The 15,966-nt window shown below is 38.9% G+C and overlaps 1 protein-coding gene across 7 annotated transcripts in view; it reads right to left on the bottom strand.

Annotated features, from left to right (window-relative positions):
• Ten-a (Teneurin-a transmembrane protein) overlaps positions 1 to 15,966 on the bottom strand; it is a 308,074-nt gene that overhangs the window by 198,781 nt on the left and 93,327 nt on the right. For all 7 annotated transcript variants that reach the window (XM_089474227.1, XM_089474225.1, XM_089474232.1 and 4 more), the window contains 2 exons: positions 12,372 to 13,041; positions 239 to 1,051 (listed from right to left, as the gene is read on the bottom strand). In XM_089474227.1, coding sequence (XP_089330353.1) covers positions 239 to 1,051; positions 12,372 to 12,678 — 1,120 coding nt within the window. In that variant the 5' untranslated portion in view covers positions 12,679 to 13,041. The remainder of the gene's footprint in view (positions 1 to 238; positions 1,052 to 12,371; positions 13,042 to 15,966) is intronic.

The raw sequence follows: 15,966 nt of genomic DNA, 5'->3' as shown, positions 1-15,966 counted from the left end.
AAAGCTCAGTCAAGCGCTGTTAAGCACACAGCTAACACTTTTGTTGGTCAAAGTCAGAGTTAACAGTCAATCTTAAGTACGTTCTGTTAAGCAAAGTCATAATAGTCACTGTTAAGTCCGTTCTGTAAAGTTGTCCCAACAAAAAGCTAAACGAAAGCTTTCAGATAGTTCCTTTGCTTTGGCAGGGAAAATTTGGTTGGGCACAAAAAGCTTGAAGTTTTGGTACTTTGGGACTTACCTTTCTGGAGCTGGCTGGTCGGTATGAATTCCTCGTGTTTTTGGTCCCCCTTTTCCTCGTACTTGAGCTTGTAGTCGGAGTGCTTGCGCAAGGACATCAGCAGCGACTGAGTGCGCGGCGGTATCTCCGGCGGCGCCGGCTCCGGCGGTGGCTCCGACTCGCCGCTGCTGTTGTTGTCCCCAAATTCATTCAGATCGCACGACAGCTGCAGCTGCGATTGTTTTGCCGTTAGTTGCTGCTGCTGCTGCTGCTGCTGCGGCTGCTGTTGCTGTTGCTGTTGTAGTGGCGTCTGGGCACGTTCGCTGCGATTGACGGATAAGGCCGAGGTGCCGCTGCTGGAGCTCGTCATGCCGCTCAATCGATTCAGTGTACTGCGCGCTGCACCGCTGCGCTGGCTGCGACTGCTCGACGCCGCTGTCGACGATGACGCCGACGCGGGCAGCAAGTAGGCGCTCGCTGCTGCCGCCACGCCCCTGGCGCTGCCGTCCCCAGCATCCGGAGGCGACTCCTCGGCGGCGTACTTGCCGTTCAAGAAGGGATTTGTACTGCGCGGCGCCGCAGTCAACGTCGTGCTGCTGCTGCTGCTGCTGTTGGGAAACAGGCCCAGATTGGCATTCGAGGGATATTTGATGGCGCCGCTACTCGCCGAGACGGTGGCCACCTTGAGTGGCGACTGCGCTGCCGCCGCGCCGTTGGCTGCGCCAGTTCGCTGATGCGGCTGAGCGTAGGTCACCTCTTGGCTGGCATCCTCGGTGCGATGATCGCGTTTGCGCAGATATTCCGGCTCACAGTCCGAGTTGTAGTGCTCCATGCCTGGCGGCAGAAGGGCAAAGAGAAGACAACAAAAAGAGTGGGTGGAGGGAGAGAAGAGAATTAGAGTCGCTTGCATATTGCACTTTCGTTTTCAGTGTTGCAAATGTGATGGGCACAGTTTTTGTTAAGATTTCAATTATAAACGACGCTCGCACAGTGAATCTGGGAACAGTTGTGAAATTTATATTTTAGGCTGTCCCTCTCACATAGGTTTGCTCCCAACATGACTCGAGTTGATTCAAGAGACAGAATTAACAATGTTTATGCATTTCACTTTTCCTTTCAGTGTTGCAAATGTGATGGAAACAGTTGTTGTTTAAATTACATTGAGTCTGGGAACAGTTTTGAAATTCAAACTTTACTCTACTCGCAACGACTCTAGAAACAGAACTGGTATAGCTTATGCAGCTGATTTTCATTAAATTTAGATTGCGAGACTTGTCTTGCAAGCCCTTCCATTAATTTTGGGAACTGTTTTGGAATTCCCACTTTGGTTTGCTCTCAATTCGATCCGAGAGACAGGATTAGTATCGCTGCTGCAGTTCACTTTCTCTTTCAGTGCTCCAAATAGCTTGACTCTTGAATTAAATTCTACGGATGGAAACACACAGTTTCAATTCAAACAAATACATCATTTATTTATTTATTATAAAATAGAATTTATACAAAATTTATTCGAGCTTAAAACTTAAGTACTGGAAACTGGAGCATTCGGCTGCTTATCCATTATATATAATACAGAAATATTCTACAGAATATGAATACTTCCGCACCAACTCGAACTCTCTAAATAAAACACTTCTTCAAAATCCAAATGAAGACGCCGACCCTCGCATTGAATACTTCAGGTACAAAACCATGCGATAGTATAACATAATAAATACATCAACCAAAAACGTCCAATATTCGTATTCCTCCTTCGTAATACGACTTTATAAAAACAGTTGAATGGGCGAAGCAGGATAATATCCTATCGCCAGGGACTGAACACCAAATATAAGCCACAATTTGAGTTTTTAAGGCTCAAAGATGAAGGGTAATGATTATGATAATAATAGCTTAATCCTCATCAAACATTATCAACATCAAAGCGAATACCAAAAAAAAAATTGCGGAATCTTTGAATGCTTCTAACATAACACATCAGCTAAGTTATATTTGCGGATCGACTTCATCGAAATACATCTCAGGAAGAAACAGCTGAGCAGCTACTGCTTCTTTTTCTCCTACGCCTAAAATATTGCAATATAAGCCAATGCCCAGGAATGTTGTGGGTAAACAGCATTCTTTTCAAAACCTTAACAGAAATTCACGATTTAAAAATACAAAAAAAAAAAAAAAAAAAAAAAAAAAAAAAAAAATACATCCAGCTTCTCTCAAACCCACACTAAACGATCACTCATGTGATTTCACTAAATTCTTGGGTATCAACACCCGAGGATGGCATTGGAAGACGTCCAGTGCTGTAAAGCGGCACCTGGAACCTCCCTTCTTCTTCTTCGTCTTCCTCTTCTAAAAAACTCTCAAACTCTCTTCATCATCCAATTTAAACTCTTCTCATATTTTCTCTTCAAAATCCAAATGAAGACTCCGACCCTCGCATTGAATGCTTCAGGTACAAAACCATGCGATATTATAGCATAATACATCAACCAAAAACGTCCAACATTCGTATTCCTCCTTCGTAATACGACTTTATAAAAACAGTTCAATGGACGAAGCAGGATAATATCCTATCGCCAGGGACTGAACACCAAATATAAGCGACTATTTGAGTTTTTTAGGCTCAAAGATGAAGGGTAATGACTATGATAATAATAGCTTAATCCTCATCAAACGTAATCAAAATCCAAGTGAATACCAAAGAAAATTTCGGAATCTTTGAATGCTTCTAACATAACACATCAGCTAAGTTATATTTGCGGATCGACTTCATCGAAATACTTCTCAGGAAGAAACAGCTGAGCAGCTACTGCTTCTTTTTCTTCTACGCCTAAAATATTGCAATATAAGCCAATGCCCAGGAATGTTGTGGGTAAACAGCATTCTTTTCAAAACCTCAACAGAAATTCACGATTTAAAAATACAAAAAAAAAAAAAAAAAAAAAAAAAATACATCCAGCTTCTCTCAAACCCACACTAAACGATCACTCATGTGATTTCACTAAATTCTTGGGTATCAACACCCGAGGATGGCATTGGAAGACGTCCAGTGCTGTAAAGCGGCACCTGGAACCTCCCTTCTTCTTCTTCGTCTTCCTCCTCTAAAAAACTCTCAAACTCTCTTCATCATCCAATTTAAACTCTTCTCATATTTTCTCTTCAAAATCCAAATGAAGACTCCGACCCTCGCATTGAATGCTTCAGGTACAAAACCATGCGATATTAAAACATAATAAATACATCAACCAAAAACTTCCAATATTCGTATTCCTCCTTCGTAATACGACTTTATAAAAACAGTTCAATGGACGAAGCAGGATAATATCCTATCGCCAGGGACTGAACACCAAATATAAGCCACAATTTGGGTTTTTAAGGCTCAAAGATGAAGGGTAATGATTATGATAATAATAGCTTAATCCTCATCAAACGTTATCAAAATCAAAGCGAATACCAAAGAAAAATTGCGGAATCTTTGAATGCTTCTAACATAACACATCAGGTAAGTTATATTTGCGGATCGACTTCATCGAAATATATCTCAGGAAGAAACAGCTGAGCAGCTACTGCTTGTTTTTCTTCTACGCCTAAAATATTGCAATATAAGCCAATGCCCAGGATTGTTGTGGGTAAACAGACTTCTTTTTAATACTTCAACAGAAATTCACAATTTAAAAATACAAAAAAAAAAAAAAAAAATCCTGCTTTTCTTGAACCTACACTAATGGATCAAACATGTGATTTCATTAAATATTTTGGTACCAACACCCCAGGACGACATTGGAAGCCGTCCACAGCTGAAAAGTGGGATCTGGAGTCTCTCTTTCTTCTTCGTCTTCTACGCCTAAAACAGTGGAATTACAAGTCAATGCCCAGGAAAGATGTGGGTAATCAGACTTTTTGTAATACTTCCACCACAAAAATAGACGATTTTAAAAGAAAACAGATGAAGAATACTATTAAAAAAAGACGATATACCACTTAACATTCGAAGCACCAAAAAATAAAAAAAAAAATTAAAAAAAAAAAAAAAAAATACATCCAGCTTCTCTCAAACCCACACTAAACGATCACTCATGTGATTTCACTAAATTCTTGGGTATCAACACCCGAGGATGGCATTGGAAGACGTCCAGTGCTGTAAAGCGGCACCTGGAACCTCCCTTCTTCTTCTTCGTCTTCCTCTTCTAAAAAACTCTCAAACTCTCTTCATCATCCAATTTAAACTCTTCTCATATTTTCTCTTCAAAATCCAAATGAAGACTCCGACCCTCGCATTGAATGCTTCAGGTACAAAACCATGCGATATTATAGCATAATACATCAACCAAAAACGTCCAACATTCGTATTCCTCCTTCGTAATACGACTTTATAAAAACAGTTCAATGGACGAAGCAGGATAATATCCTATCGCCAGGGACTGAACACCAAATATAAGCGACTATTTGAGTTTTTTAGGCTCAAAGATGAAGGGTAATGACTATGATAATAATAGCTTAATCCTCATCAAACGTAATCAAAATCCAAGTGAATACCAAAGAAAATTTCGGAATCTTTGAATGCTTCTAACATAACACATCAGCTAAGTTATATTTGCGGATCGACTTCATCGAAATACTTCTCAGGAAGAAACAGCTGAGCAGCTACTGCTTCTTTTTCTTCTACGCCTAAAATATTGCAATATAAGCCAATGCCCAGGAATGTTGTGGGTAAACAGCATTCTTTTCAAAACCTCAACAGAAATTCACGATTTAAAAATACAAAAAAAAAAAAAAAAAAAAAAAAAAAAAAATACATCCAGCTTCTCTCAAACCCACACTAAACGATTACTCATGTGATTTCACTAAATTCTTGGGTATCAACACCCGAGGATGGCATTGGAAGACGTCCAGTGCTGTAAAGCGGCACCTGGAACCTCCCTTCTTCTTCTTCGTCTTCCTCCTCTAAAAAACTCTCAAACTCTCTTCATCATCCAATTTAAACTCTTCTCATATTTTCTCTTCAAAATCCAAATGAAGACTCCGACCCTCGCATTGAATGCTTCAGGTACAAAACCATGCGATATTATAGCATAATACATCAACCAAAAACGTCCAACATTCGTATTCCTGCTTCGTAATACGACTTTATAAAAACAGCCGAAGCTGGACGAAGCAGGATATTATCCAATCGCCAGGGACTGAGAATCAAATATAAACCACTATTTGAAATTTTGCGGCTCAAAGAAGAAGTAATGATTATGATAATAATAGCTTAATCCTCATCAAACATAATCAAAATCAAAGCGAATACCAAAGAAAATTGCGGAATCTTTGAATGCTTATCACATCAGCTTAGCTATATTTGCGGATCGACTTCATCGAAATATATATCAGGAAGAAACAGCTGAGCAGCTACTGCTTCTTTTTCTTCTACGCCTAAAATATTGCAATATAAGCCAATGCCCAGGAATGTTGTGGGTAAACAGCATTTTTTTTTTAAACCTCAACAAAAATTCACAATTTACAAATACAAAAAAAAAAAAAAAAAAAAATCCTGCTTCTCTTAAACCCACACTAAAGGATCAAACATGTGATTTCATGAAATATTTTGGTACCAACACCCCAGGACGACATTGGAAGCCGTCCACAGCTGAAAAGTGGGATCTGGAGTCTCTCTTTCTTCTTCGTCTTCTACGCCTAAAACAGTGGAATTACAAGTCAATGCCCAGGAAAGATGTGGGTAATCAGACTTTTTGTAATACTTCCACCACAAAAATAGACGATTTTAAAAGAAAACAGATGAAGAATACTATTAAAAAAAGACGATATACCACTTAACATTCAAAGCACCAAAAAATACAAAAAATACAAAAAAAAAAAAAATACATCCAGCTTCTCTCAAACCCACACTAAACGATCACTCATGTGATTTCACTAAATTCTTGGGTATCAACACCCGAGGATGGCATTGGAAGACGTCCAGTGCTGTAAAGCGGCACCTGGAACCTCCCTTCTTCTTCTTCGTCTTCCTCCTCTAAAAAACTCTCAAACTCTCTTCATCATCCAATTTAAACTCTTCTCATATTTTCTCTTCAAAATCCAAATGAAGACTCCGACCCTCGCATTGAATACTTCAGGTACAAAACCATGCGATATTAAAACATAATAAATACATCAACCAAAAACGTCCAACATTCGTATTCCTCCTTCGTAATACGACTTTATAAAAACAGTTCAATGGACGAAGCAGGATAATATCCTATCGCCAGGGACTGAACACCAAATATAAGCCACAATTTGAGTTTTTAAGGCTCAAAGATGAAGGGTAATGACTATGATAATAATAGCTTAATCCTCATCAAACGTAATCAAAATCCAAGTGAATACCAAAGAAAATTTCGGAATCTTTGAATGCTTCTAACATAACACATCAGCTAAGTTATATTTGCGGATCGACTTCATCGAAATACTTCTCAGGAAGAAACAGCTGAGCAGCTACTGCTTCTTTTTCTTCTACGCCTAAAATATTGCAATATAAGCCAATGCCCAGGAATGTTGTGGGTAAACAGCATTCTTTTCAAAACCTCAACAGAAATTCACGATTTAAAAAAAAAAAAAAAAAAAAAAAAAAAAAAAAAAAAAAATTACATCCAGCTTCTCTCAAACCCACACTAAACGATCACTCATGTGATTTCACTAAATTCTTGGGTATCAACACCCGAGGATGGCATTGGAAGACGTCCAGTGCTGTAAAGCGGCACCTGGAATCTCTCTTCTTCTTCTTCGTTTTCCTCCTTTAAAAACTCTCAAACTCTCTTCATCATCCAATTTAAACTCTTCTCATATTTCATCATCGCATTGAATACTTCAGGTACAAAACCATGCGATATTAAAACATAATAAGTACATCAACCAAAAACTTCCAATATTCGTATTCCTCCTTCGTAATACGACTTTATAAAAACAGCCGAAGCTGGACGAAGCAGGATATTATCCAATCGCCAGGGACTGAGAATCAAATATAAACCACTATTTGAAATTTTGCGGCTCAAAGAAGAAGTAATGATTATGATAATAATAGCTTAATCCTCATCAAACATAATCACAATCCAAGCGAATACCAAAAAAAAAATTGCGGAATCTTTGAATGCTTCTAACATAACACATCAGCTAAGTTATATTTGCGGATCGACGTCATCGAAATACATCTCAGGAAGAAACAGCTGAGCAGCTACTGCTTCTTTTTCTTCTACGCCTAAAATATTGCAATATAAGCCAATGCCCAGGAATGTTGTGGGTAAACAGACTTCTTTTTAATACTTCAACAGAAATTCACAATTTAAAAATACAAAAAAAAAAAAAAAAAAAAAAAAAATCCTGCTTTTCTTGAACCTACACTAATGGATCAAACATGTGATTTCATTAAATATTTTGGTACCAACATCCCAGGACGACATTGGAAGCCGTCCACAGCTGAAAAGTGGGATCTGGAGTCTCTCTTTCTTCTTCGTCTTCTACGCCTAAAACAGTGGAATTACAAGTCAATGCCCAGGAAAGATGTGGGTAATCAGACTTTTTGTAATACTTCCACCACAAAAATAGACGATTTTAAAAGAAAACAGATGAAGAATACTATTAAAAAAAGACGATATACCACTTAACATTCGAAGCACCAAAAAATAAAAAAAAAAATTAAAAAAAAAAAAAAAAAATACATCCAGCTTCTCTCAAACCCACACTAAACGATCACTCATGTGATTTCACTAAATTCTTGGGTATCAACACCCGAGGATGGCATTGGAAGACGTCCAGTGCTGTAAAGCGGCACCTGGAATCTCTCTTCTTCTTCTTCGTTTTCCTCCTTTAAAAACTCTCAAACTCTCTTCATCATCTAATTTAATCTCTTCTAATATTTTCTCTTCAAAATCCAAATGAAGATTCCGACCCTCGCATTGAATACTTCAGGTACAAAACCATGCGATATTAAAACATAATAAATACATCAACCAAAAACTTCCAATATTCGTATTCCTCCTTCGTAATACGACTTTATAAAAACAGTTCAATGGACGAAAGCAGGATAATATCCTATCGCCAGGGACTGAACACCAAATATAAGCCACAATTTGAGTTTTTAAGGCTCAAAGATGAAGGGTAATGATTATGATAATAATAGCTTAATCCTCATCAAACATAATCAAAATCCAAGTTGCGGTTTCTTTGAATGCTTCTAACATAACACATCAGCTTAGCTATATTAGCGAATGGACGTCATCGGCATATATGTCAGGAAGAAACAACTGAGGATGACGTTGGAATACGTCCACAGCTACTGCTTCTTTTTATTCTACGCCTAAAATACTGCAATATAAGCCAATGCCCAGGAAAGTTGTGGGTAAACAGACTTTTTTAAGACTTCAAAAACAGAAATACACGATTAAAAAAAAAAAAAGATAAAGAATACTATAAGAAAACAGACGATATACAAGAAATCACTTAACATTCAAAGCACCCAAAAATACAAAAAAAAAAAAAAAAAAAAAAAAAAAAAAAGCTCAAACCCACACTAAAGGATCACACATGCGATTCCATTAAATATTTTGTTATCAACACCCGAGGACGACATTGGGAAGCATAGCAGGATGATATATCCTGTTGCCAGGGATCAGGATGTCTTATAAGTCTTCCCACCTCAATCCTCATTGCAAGCATAATCTATGTGTTTAACAATATAAGTAATTCTCTCCACTGTGGAGGACTCACACAAATACGAATTCAAGTGTGGACAAATTACAATCGTTAGACGAAACAGGAATATATATCCTGTTGTCAGAAAATGAGCACCCCATGTGGAGTTTTTGTACTTAATGATTAAAAATAATCAGCACAAAAACTGAAAAAAAAAACTTGCAAACAAACAATTAAAAAAAAAAAAAAAAAAAAAAAAATTGAGCCTGCTCTGGGCGAGCCACAGAGGCAGACTGAGCCTCCCACTGAGAAGTTCAGAGTTGTTTTGAATCACACATGTGATTTCATAAAATATTTTGGTATTAACATCTGAGGACGACATTGGAAGACGTCCACAACTATAGAAAACAACTCGTTGAACGAAGCAGATGATATATCCAGTCGCCAGAGGATGTCTTATAGACTTCTCATCTCAATCCTCATTGCCTGCATATTCGATGTGTTTAACAATATATAAGTAATTCTCTCCACTGTGGAGGACTCACACAAGTTCGAATTCAAGTGTGGACAAATTACAATCGTTTGATGAAACAGGAATATATATCCTGTTGCCAGGCATGAGGATGTCTTATAACTTCCCACCTCAATCCTCATTGCAAGCATATTCGATGTGTTTAACACAGCTTTCTAAGTAATTCTCTCCACTGTGGAGGACTCACACAAGTACGAATTCAAGTGTGGACAAATTACAATCGTTAGACGAAACAGGAATATATATCCTGTCGTCAGGGAATGAGCACCCCATGTGGACGCTTCCACCTCAAACCCATTGGAGTTTTTGTACTTACTGATTAAAAATAATCAGCGCAAAAACTGCATAAAAGAAAAACTTGCAAACAAACATAAAAAAAAAATTTAAAAAAAATTTCAAAAAAAAATTTCAAAAAAAAATTTCAAAAAAAAATTCAAAAAAAAAAAGTTGTAAAAAAAATTGAGCCTGCTCTGGGCGAGCCACAGAGGCAGACTGAGCCTCTCACTGAGAACACGGCCTTTTATAGCAAACGGAAGCCTGCTTCGATTATAGATTTTCCTGCAACTCTGTGGTTCAGAGTTGCTTTGAAAACAGTGTTGCAAGTTGCAGCACTTACATACATATATGCAGCGACATAACGGGTTTTTCATTTGAATTGACGTGATGTGTAAGTGATGAACGCAGTTGGTAGACTCGACGAGCATTGCTGACAGAGTTCCCGATTCGAGTTCAGGCTAAGATGGGCTTGACCCGGCTTTAGGCTGCTGGGGCTGCAGTTGTTTGTGCTGTTTTTTTTTTTTTTTCTGACAAAAATAGCTTTTGGCCATGGAGATTTTAGTAGGTAGGTGAAGTTAAATTTCGTTCTTTTCTGATTGATGTGCATGATAACGATATGGGAACAGTGGGCAAAAATACTCGATTGTCTACCTAATTGTCTAGAAGGAATAGAATGGAAGTCATATTCCAATGCCACACTCGACTCTCTCTGTTGATTAGCCGAACTCTCTTGTGATTCTGATTAAGATCACTAAGTGGGAACACGTGAAATCTTTACTGAAGAAAGTTTATATCTCTCTTTGTCTTCCTTTATCTCTCTCCAGAGTTTTGGTCTTGTCTTGAGCACTCGAGCTTATTCATGCAAAATTTCAATACGAGCTAGTAATGCTTCAATGTAAATTCTTGCCATGGTCTAACAATGTATCAGGCAATATACTTTACGCACTGCGAATGCGCATTCCATTCCACATAAATGAGTTTCATTTAACAGCTCAATGAAGCATCTATTAAAAATCTTCAGCATAACCTTCAAAATGTAGTTGGTGATGCTCTCAATATGCTCTGTCAAGAGTTCGTCGTTACAGATTTAGACATTGGCATGCTCATACTACTACCCTCCCCCTCCCCACCATCGTCACGGTCGACCCCTGTAGACATGGTCCTCTGTGTAAAGAGCAACAATCGCTCCCCAGTCGGCCGTGGGGGCACCCAATGTTATGAGGTTGTAAAAAATGAATCGTAAATTGCATTAAATATTAACAGACAATAAAAAGCAAAACACCCACACTCACCCACACACACCGACAACGTGAACAACAACAAAACGCAATATGCATTACGAACATAAAAATCGCGCAACAGACGCCGATTTGCGTTTTATGCTTCGATTAGGCGCTCCTTGCGAGACCCTCAGCTGGCTCTCGATAACACTCAGACCAAAAGAGCTCCCATACTCGTCCCCATTCCCAATTCGTATTCCCCATTCCCCATTACCCATGCACCATCGCCGCCAATTCAGCTGCCTTTGTAATTGAATTGAAGCTTCACTTTCAGTTAGTCAATCTTTATCAGCCCCAGCGCACTTGAAACGCAAATTAATCGCAGCTTTTATTGAATATTCAATATCAAATTTGCAATTTTCGCACTTGCAAAGAGTTGAAATTGCGCAAAATTTTCATTAAGCCAGAAATTTGCTTCTGCAAAATGTTAAGAATTAACGATATTTATTTTGGTTGGAGTTAGTGGAATTTTATATGTAATTTCTCGAATTTCATTTGATGAACTAAAGGCAAATGGAACTTCAACTGGAATTACTGAATTCAGCGGATAATACAATGAACAATAAACTTAATAGAAATGATAACTCAGGGAATTATGTATTATTCAATATCAATTAAATAATTGTCCACAGCGATGGAGCATAAACTAAATACATAGTTCACTTAGAACTTAACCAGTTCAATTCAATATTTGGTCACAGTTCTAGACACAGTTCTCAGCTAAATCTCAGTTTTTACGGCACAGGCCTGCCAAGTATTGGGTATGACAAGAACAAAATTGCTTTAACCAATGAAAAAAAAAAAAAAAGAAGCCCAGAGACGAAACCTAAATCCCAAAAATCCATCAATGCAATTCAAATCCCAATGCGTTGCGTCACGTTGGCTCGAAACGAATTGAATCCAATCAGAGCCAAAGCTCAGCCCAAAAACAAAGCAAAAACTAACAAAGCAGAGGCAAAAACAAGAGTCGGAGTAACTGGAGTATACCCTGTAACTGAGGTAGCACTAATTGAAACTGAGCTCAAGTGCCTTCGAGTTGGATATACAAAGATTTCAGTTCAATTATGAATTGAATTTGCTGTGGGTTGGAAATGTAGAGCAGAATGATGATCCAATCCAAGTTGAAGTCCTGCACAGGGTATAATCAAGTCCATACGATCATCGAGTATCATTTGGCTTGACCTTGGGTCAAGTTCTGTTGGGCATTTGCGGATTAGATTCGATGACTACTGAATAATTCAATTAAATAAAATAATGAATATTTAGTTGGCTCGACCGACTTATAAATCGCTTACTTAGCCACGATGTAGCTCTATGCCAGTAACTGTGACTCTGACCATATGAGTGTGCGTGTGTGTGTGTGTGTGTGTGTGTGTGCGTGTGCGTGTGGTTTACTCACTTGCCAATTGCTGACTCTGCAGCAGCAGCTGAGCCAACAGCTGCGTATCAAAGGCCGTTGCCTGGGCGGTATTTTGATATTCGTCCTCGCTGCTGCTGCCATAGCCGTGTCCATGTCGATGGCTATGCCATTCGGCTGAACGTTGACGCCTCAGCTGCTGTTGCTCTCCGTTGGGGTTCGAGCTGCTAATGCCACCGCCGCCGGGGTTCGAGCCACTTATGCTGCTGCCATAGTAAAATTCGCTGCCGATGGCGCTGCCGCTGCCAACGCGTTTACGGCCAATTGTGCCCGAATGGCTGCTGGACATGTTGATGCGGGTACTGGCCGAGGCTTCACTCTCGCTCACACACTCTCCTCTCTCTCTCTCTCACTCACTTATTCACTCTCCCTCTCTGTTACTCCCAGGGCTTTAGCTAGTGGATTTCACCTTCAATTGAACTATGCACGTAACTTGGCCAAGCAATTTGTTCTCGTTTGTTACTTGACTTGGCTTTTCTTATTGAAGTTGTTGCTGCTGTTGTTGTTGCTTTTGCTGTTGTAGTCAACGCATTGACGTCGCATCGGCCGCTTGTGGGCCACATGGGCCCCGCCTACCTCTTCGCCTTCTTTGTTTCTTTCTTATTTTTTGGCCAGCCGTTGACGTCGCTTTAAGTGCTTAACCGAATTAACGCTGAAACGATAAAAACGACAAAGTGTCAGCATGAGTCGAGTATAGCTCACAGATAGAGAGATTCGCAAGGGCAAGATGTGGGCAAAGGAGACTATTACAATGTATAAGCAGCCTAACTAGCGAATACCCTTTAATAACAGGATATACCGATGGAGATAATTTATATAGTTTAGTTGGGAATTAAATTGGTATGCCATTGGAATATGGATTAATATGTTTATGATAGTTAGGATAGACTATTGATACCCTATAGGAAAGTTTGAAGTTAAAATAAATTGAAAATTCTTGTTTTTCTTAGTCATAAAAGTATTTAGTAATTATTAATATTAAGTTTGAATAATTCCAGGGTAGATGTACAGCTCGCAGATACCCTGGAGATATTAATATGTGAACGTTTACACATTTATGAGTCTTTTATGAACAGCCCTTATTTTCTGGAACACAAACCTCGTAAGCTAAGCCTCGTAAAAAATTTTTGATCGATATGTTAAATTTTAATCGATTAATCGATCATTTTATAAACACTTCTGTCTCTCGTCTATATATTGTTCAGCAAACCTTCGCATTCTAAATCGATAGATTTCTTTTTTTTTATATTTTCTCGCCTATAATTAATATTATAACATATTAATATTCAATTAATTTACATCAAATACTTAATCAATGTTATCGATAAATTGTGACATACTTAAGTATCTCATTTTAAATTATAGAGTTTTATGTTTTTTTTTTTTTTTTTTGCACATAAATTCATTGCAAATTTATTGATTAATTATCAGATTTAACAATATTTACTAACTTTTGCTGTTTATTCATCACATTTAGTAAAATTCACATACCCCGCACACTTATTTATAGTACAGGGTATCTATAGTCTGACAGAACGTCGGAAGTGGTGCGTGGGAGCGTAAGAGATAAAACCATAAATGCTCGAAAATGAAAATAAATAGCAGCCGGTGACCTGCTGCTTTCCCTCCTCCTACCCATCCCACACACACACACACACACACACAGAGAGAGGCAACATTGGGGCTTTGCACTGGAACTGGAACTGACTCCAGGGCAGAGTTTTTGGTTGTGTCGTCAAGTGAACTTAATAGCAATTGCATTAAATGAAAGCTCAGCTCCTTAAACGCTGCCTGTTATTAGTCCTTCCAGCAATGGCAACGGCAACGGCAACGGCAACTTTTTATGAGTGTCCAGTCGCAGCTATGGCTTTAGCTTCGGCTTTGGCTGCAGCTCCAGTTCAGGTCCCAAAAGTTTAACAAGCACAGTTACAGTGGCAATTGGGGAGCTGACACTTTGGCTTTTGATTTGATGAGTACGCATTTGAATGCACTCGAAAGCCAACACGAGTGGCCCATTACTTGCACCGACAGTCAGCTCAGCTGGCAACGCTTCTGGCCCTATTCGAATGCATTTTCATTTATCTAATCGCATTGGCTCCGAGAATGAACCCGAAGTACTGCGAATTGCAAGCGCTCGCTTTGGTTTGGCTTGTCACCAATTTTCATTTTTGTGAAAACTGACGAAGCTTGAGTATTTGGAAGAATCTCAAATTTAACCGTTTTGTGTACCGTTTTTTTTGTGCGTTAACAAGTCTATTAATCTTAACAGAGGCTTCGCTTGTTCCTGCTTAATTTCTGTGGTTAATTTGCATGCTGTGCTTAAGTCAACTCTGAACGACATATAAAAATTCTAAAAGCCTAATTTAAAATGTGTTTTCTTTTTTTTTCTCAGACAGATAAAAGCACGGAGCTTCTTGAGCTGGTTCATTAAAAGAAATAAATATTTACATACCTACCATCTATCCCTTATTGCTTATCACACTCACTCTCTTCCTTCCAGTTTTTTTCCCTCTCTCTCTCTCTCTTTCTATTTCGCACACACTCTCTATATATCTGTCTCTCTTACTCTATCACTCGCTCCTTCACTTTTCTGTCCTTCTTATTCCCTCTTTCTGTCACACTCTCTCTCTCTCTCTCTCTCTAACTCTAAATCTCTAATTTTTATCTCTCTCTCTCCTTTCCTTTTCATTCTCTCTCTCCCTCTGTATCTCTCACTCTGTTTCTCTCCCTTTTTTTTTGTCATCATTCTCTCTCTCTCTCTCTCTTAGGCAAACCCTTTCTCTTTCTATCTTTATGTCCCTTCTCTCTCTCTCTATTTCTCTCTTTCACTCTCCCTTTGCTTCAGTCTGTTTGTCTCTCTCTCTCTCTATCTTTCCCTCTTTATCCCTTCTCTCTCATTCTTTCTCTGATTTTACCTCCCTCTTACCCCTCTTTCTCCATCTTCTCTCTCTCTTTCTTCCATGAACTGTTTCCTTCTACACTCCTCTCATAAATGTCGCTGCATCTGTTGCATCCATTTGCCTGTCTGACTCAAACGCATTTCACCTGTCACACCCCAAGGGGCCGACATGAATGTTTGTCCGCCCCTTCGACCTTTGGGCTGTCCGTTGTCCATGCTCACGAATCTGGAGTAATAAACATGCCCATGCTCGACATACCTCAAACACGTGCCCAACACACGCAGCCGCATGTCGGACACCGAAACATATCCCAGATTACTCGACGCGCTGTCCAGTTCAGCAATCCGAGACGTTGCTGACACTGAGAGACACAACGCAATGGTTACTAGATTTGGACGTTTAATGGCTTGGGATGCAGCTGCTTTCGATACAAAAATGTATAATTTAATATCATTTTAAGTATATGAGAGCAAGAGTTCTTTTGACCCCTCTTTATTATAGATTAACTGAATTGCTTCTCAGCTACTATATATCATGTAGCTGCCTTGGCATACCCATTATCGCTTATAAAACACTTAAGCAGCATTTACAAAAGGTGTGAATCCCCATCTAATTCGATTAGCTTTCATCAAGTAAACTTGGCTCTCAGTTACCCGAGTTCAAGCTGAACGCCATCG

Source organism: Drosophila arizonae, chromosome X (genome assembly GCF_054131065.1).
Source record: "Drosophila arizonae isolate 15081-1271.41 chromosome X, UAZ_ARI_1.0, whole genome shotgun sequence".
Lineage (NCBI taxonomy): Eukaryota > Metazoa > Arthropoda > Insecta > Diptera > Drosophilidae > Drosophila > Drosophila arizonae.
Note: the sequence above shows the minus strand (reverse complement) of the source record. Positions and strands in the feature narration are given on the sequence as shown.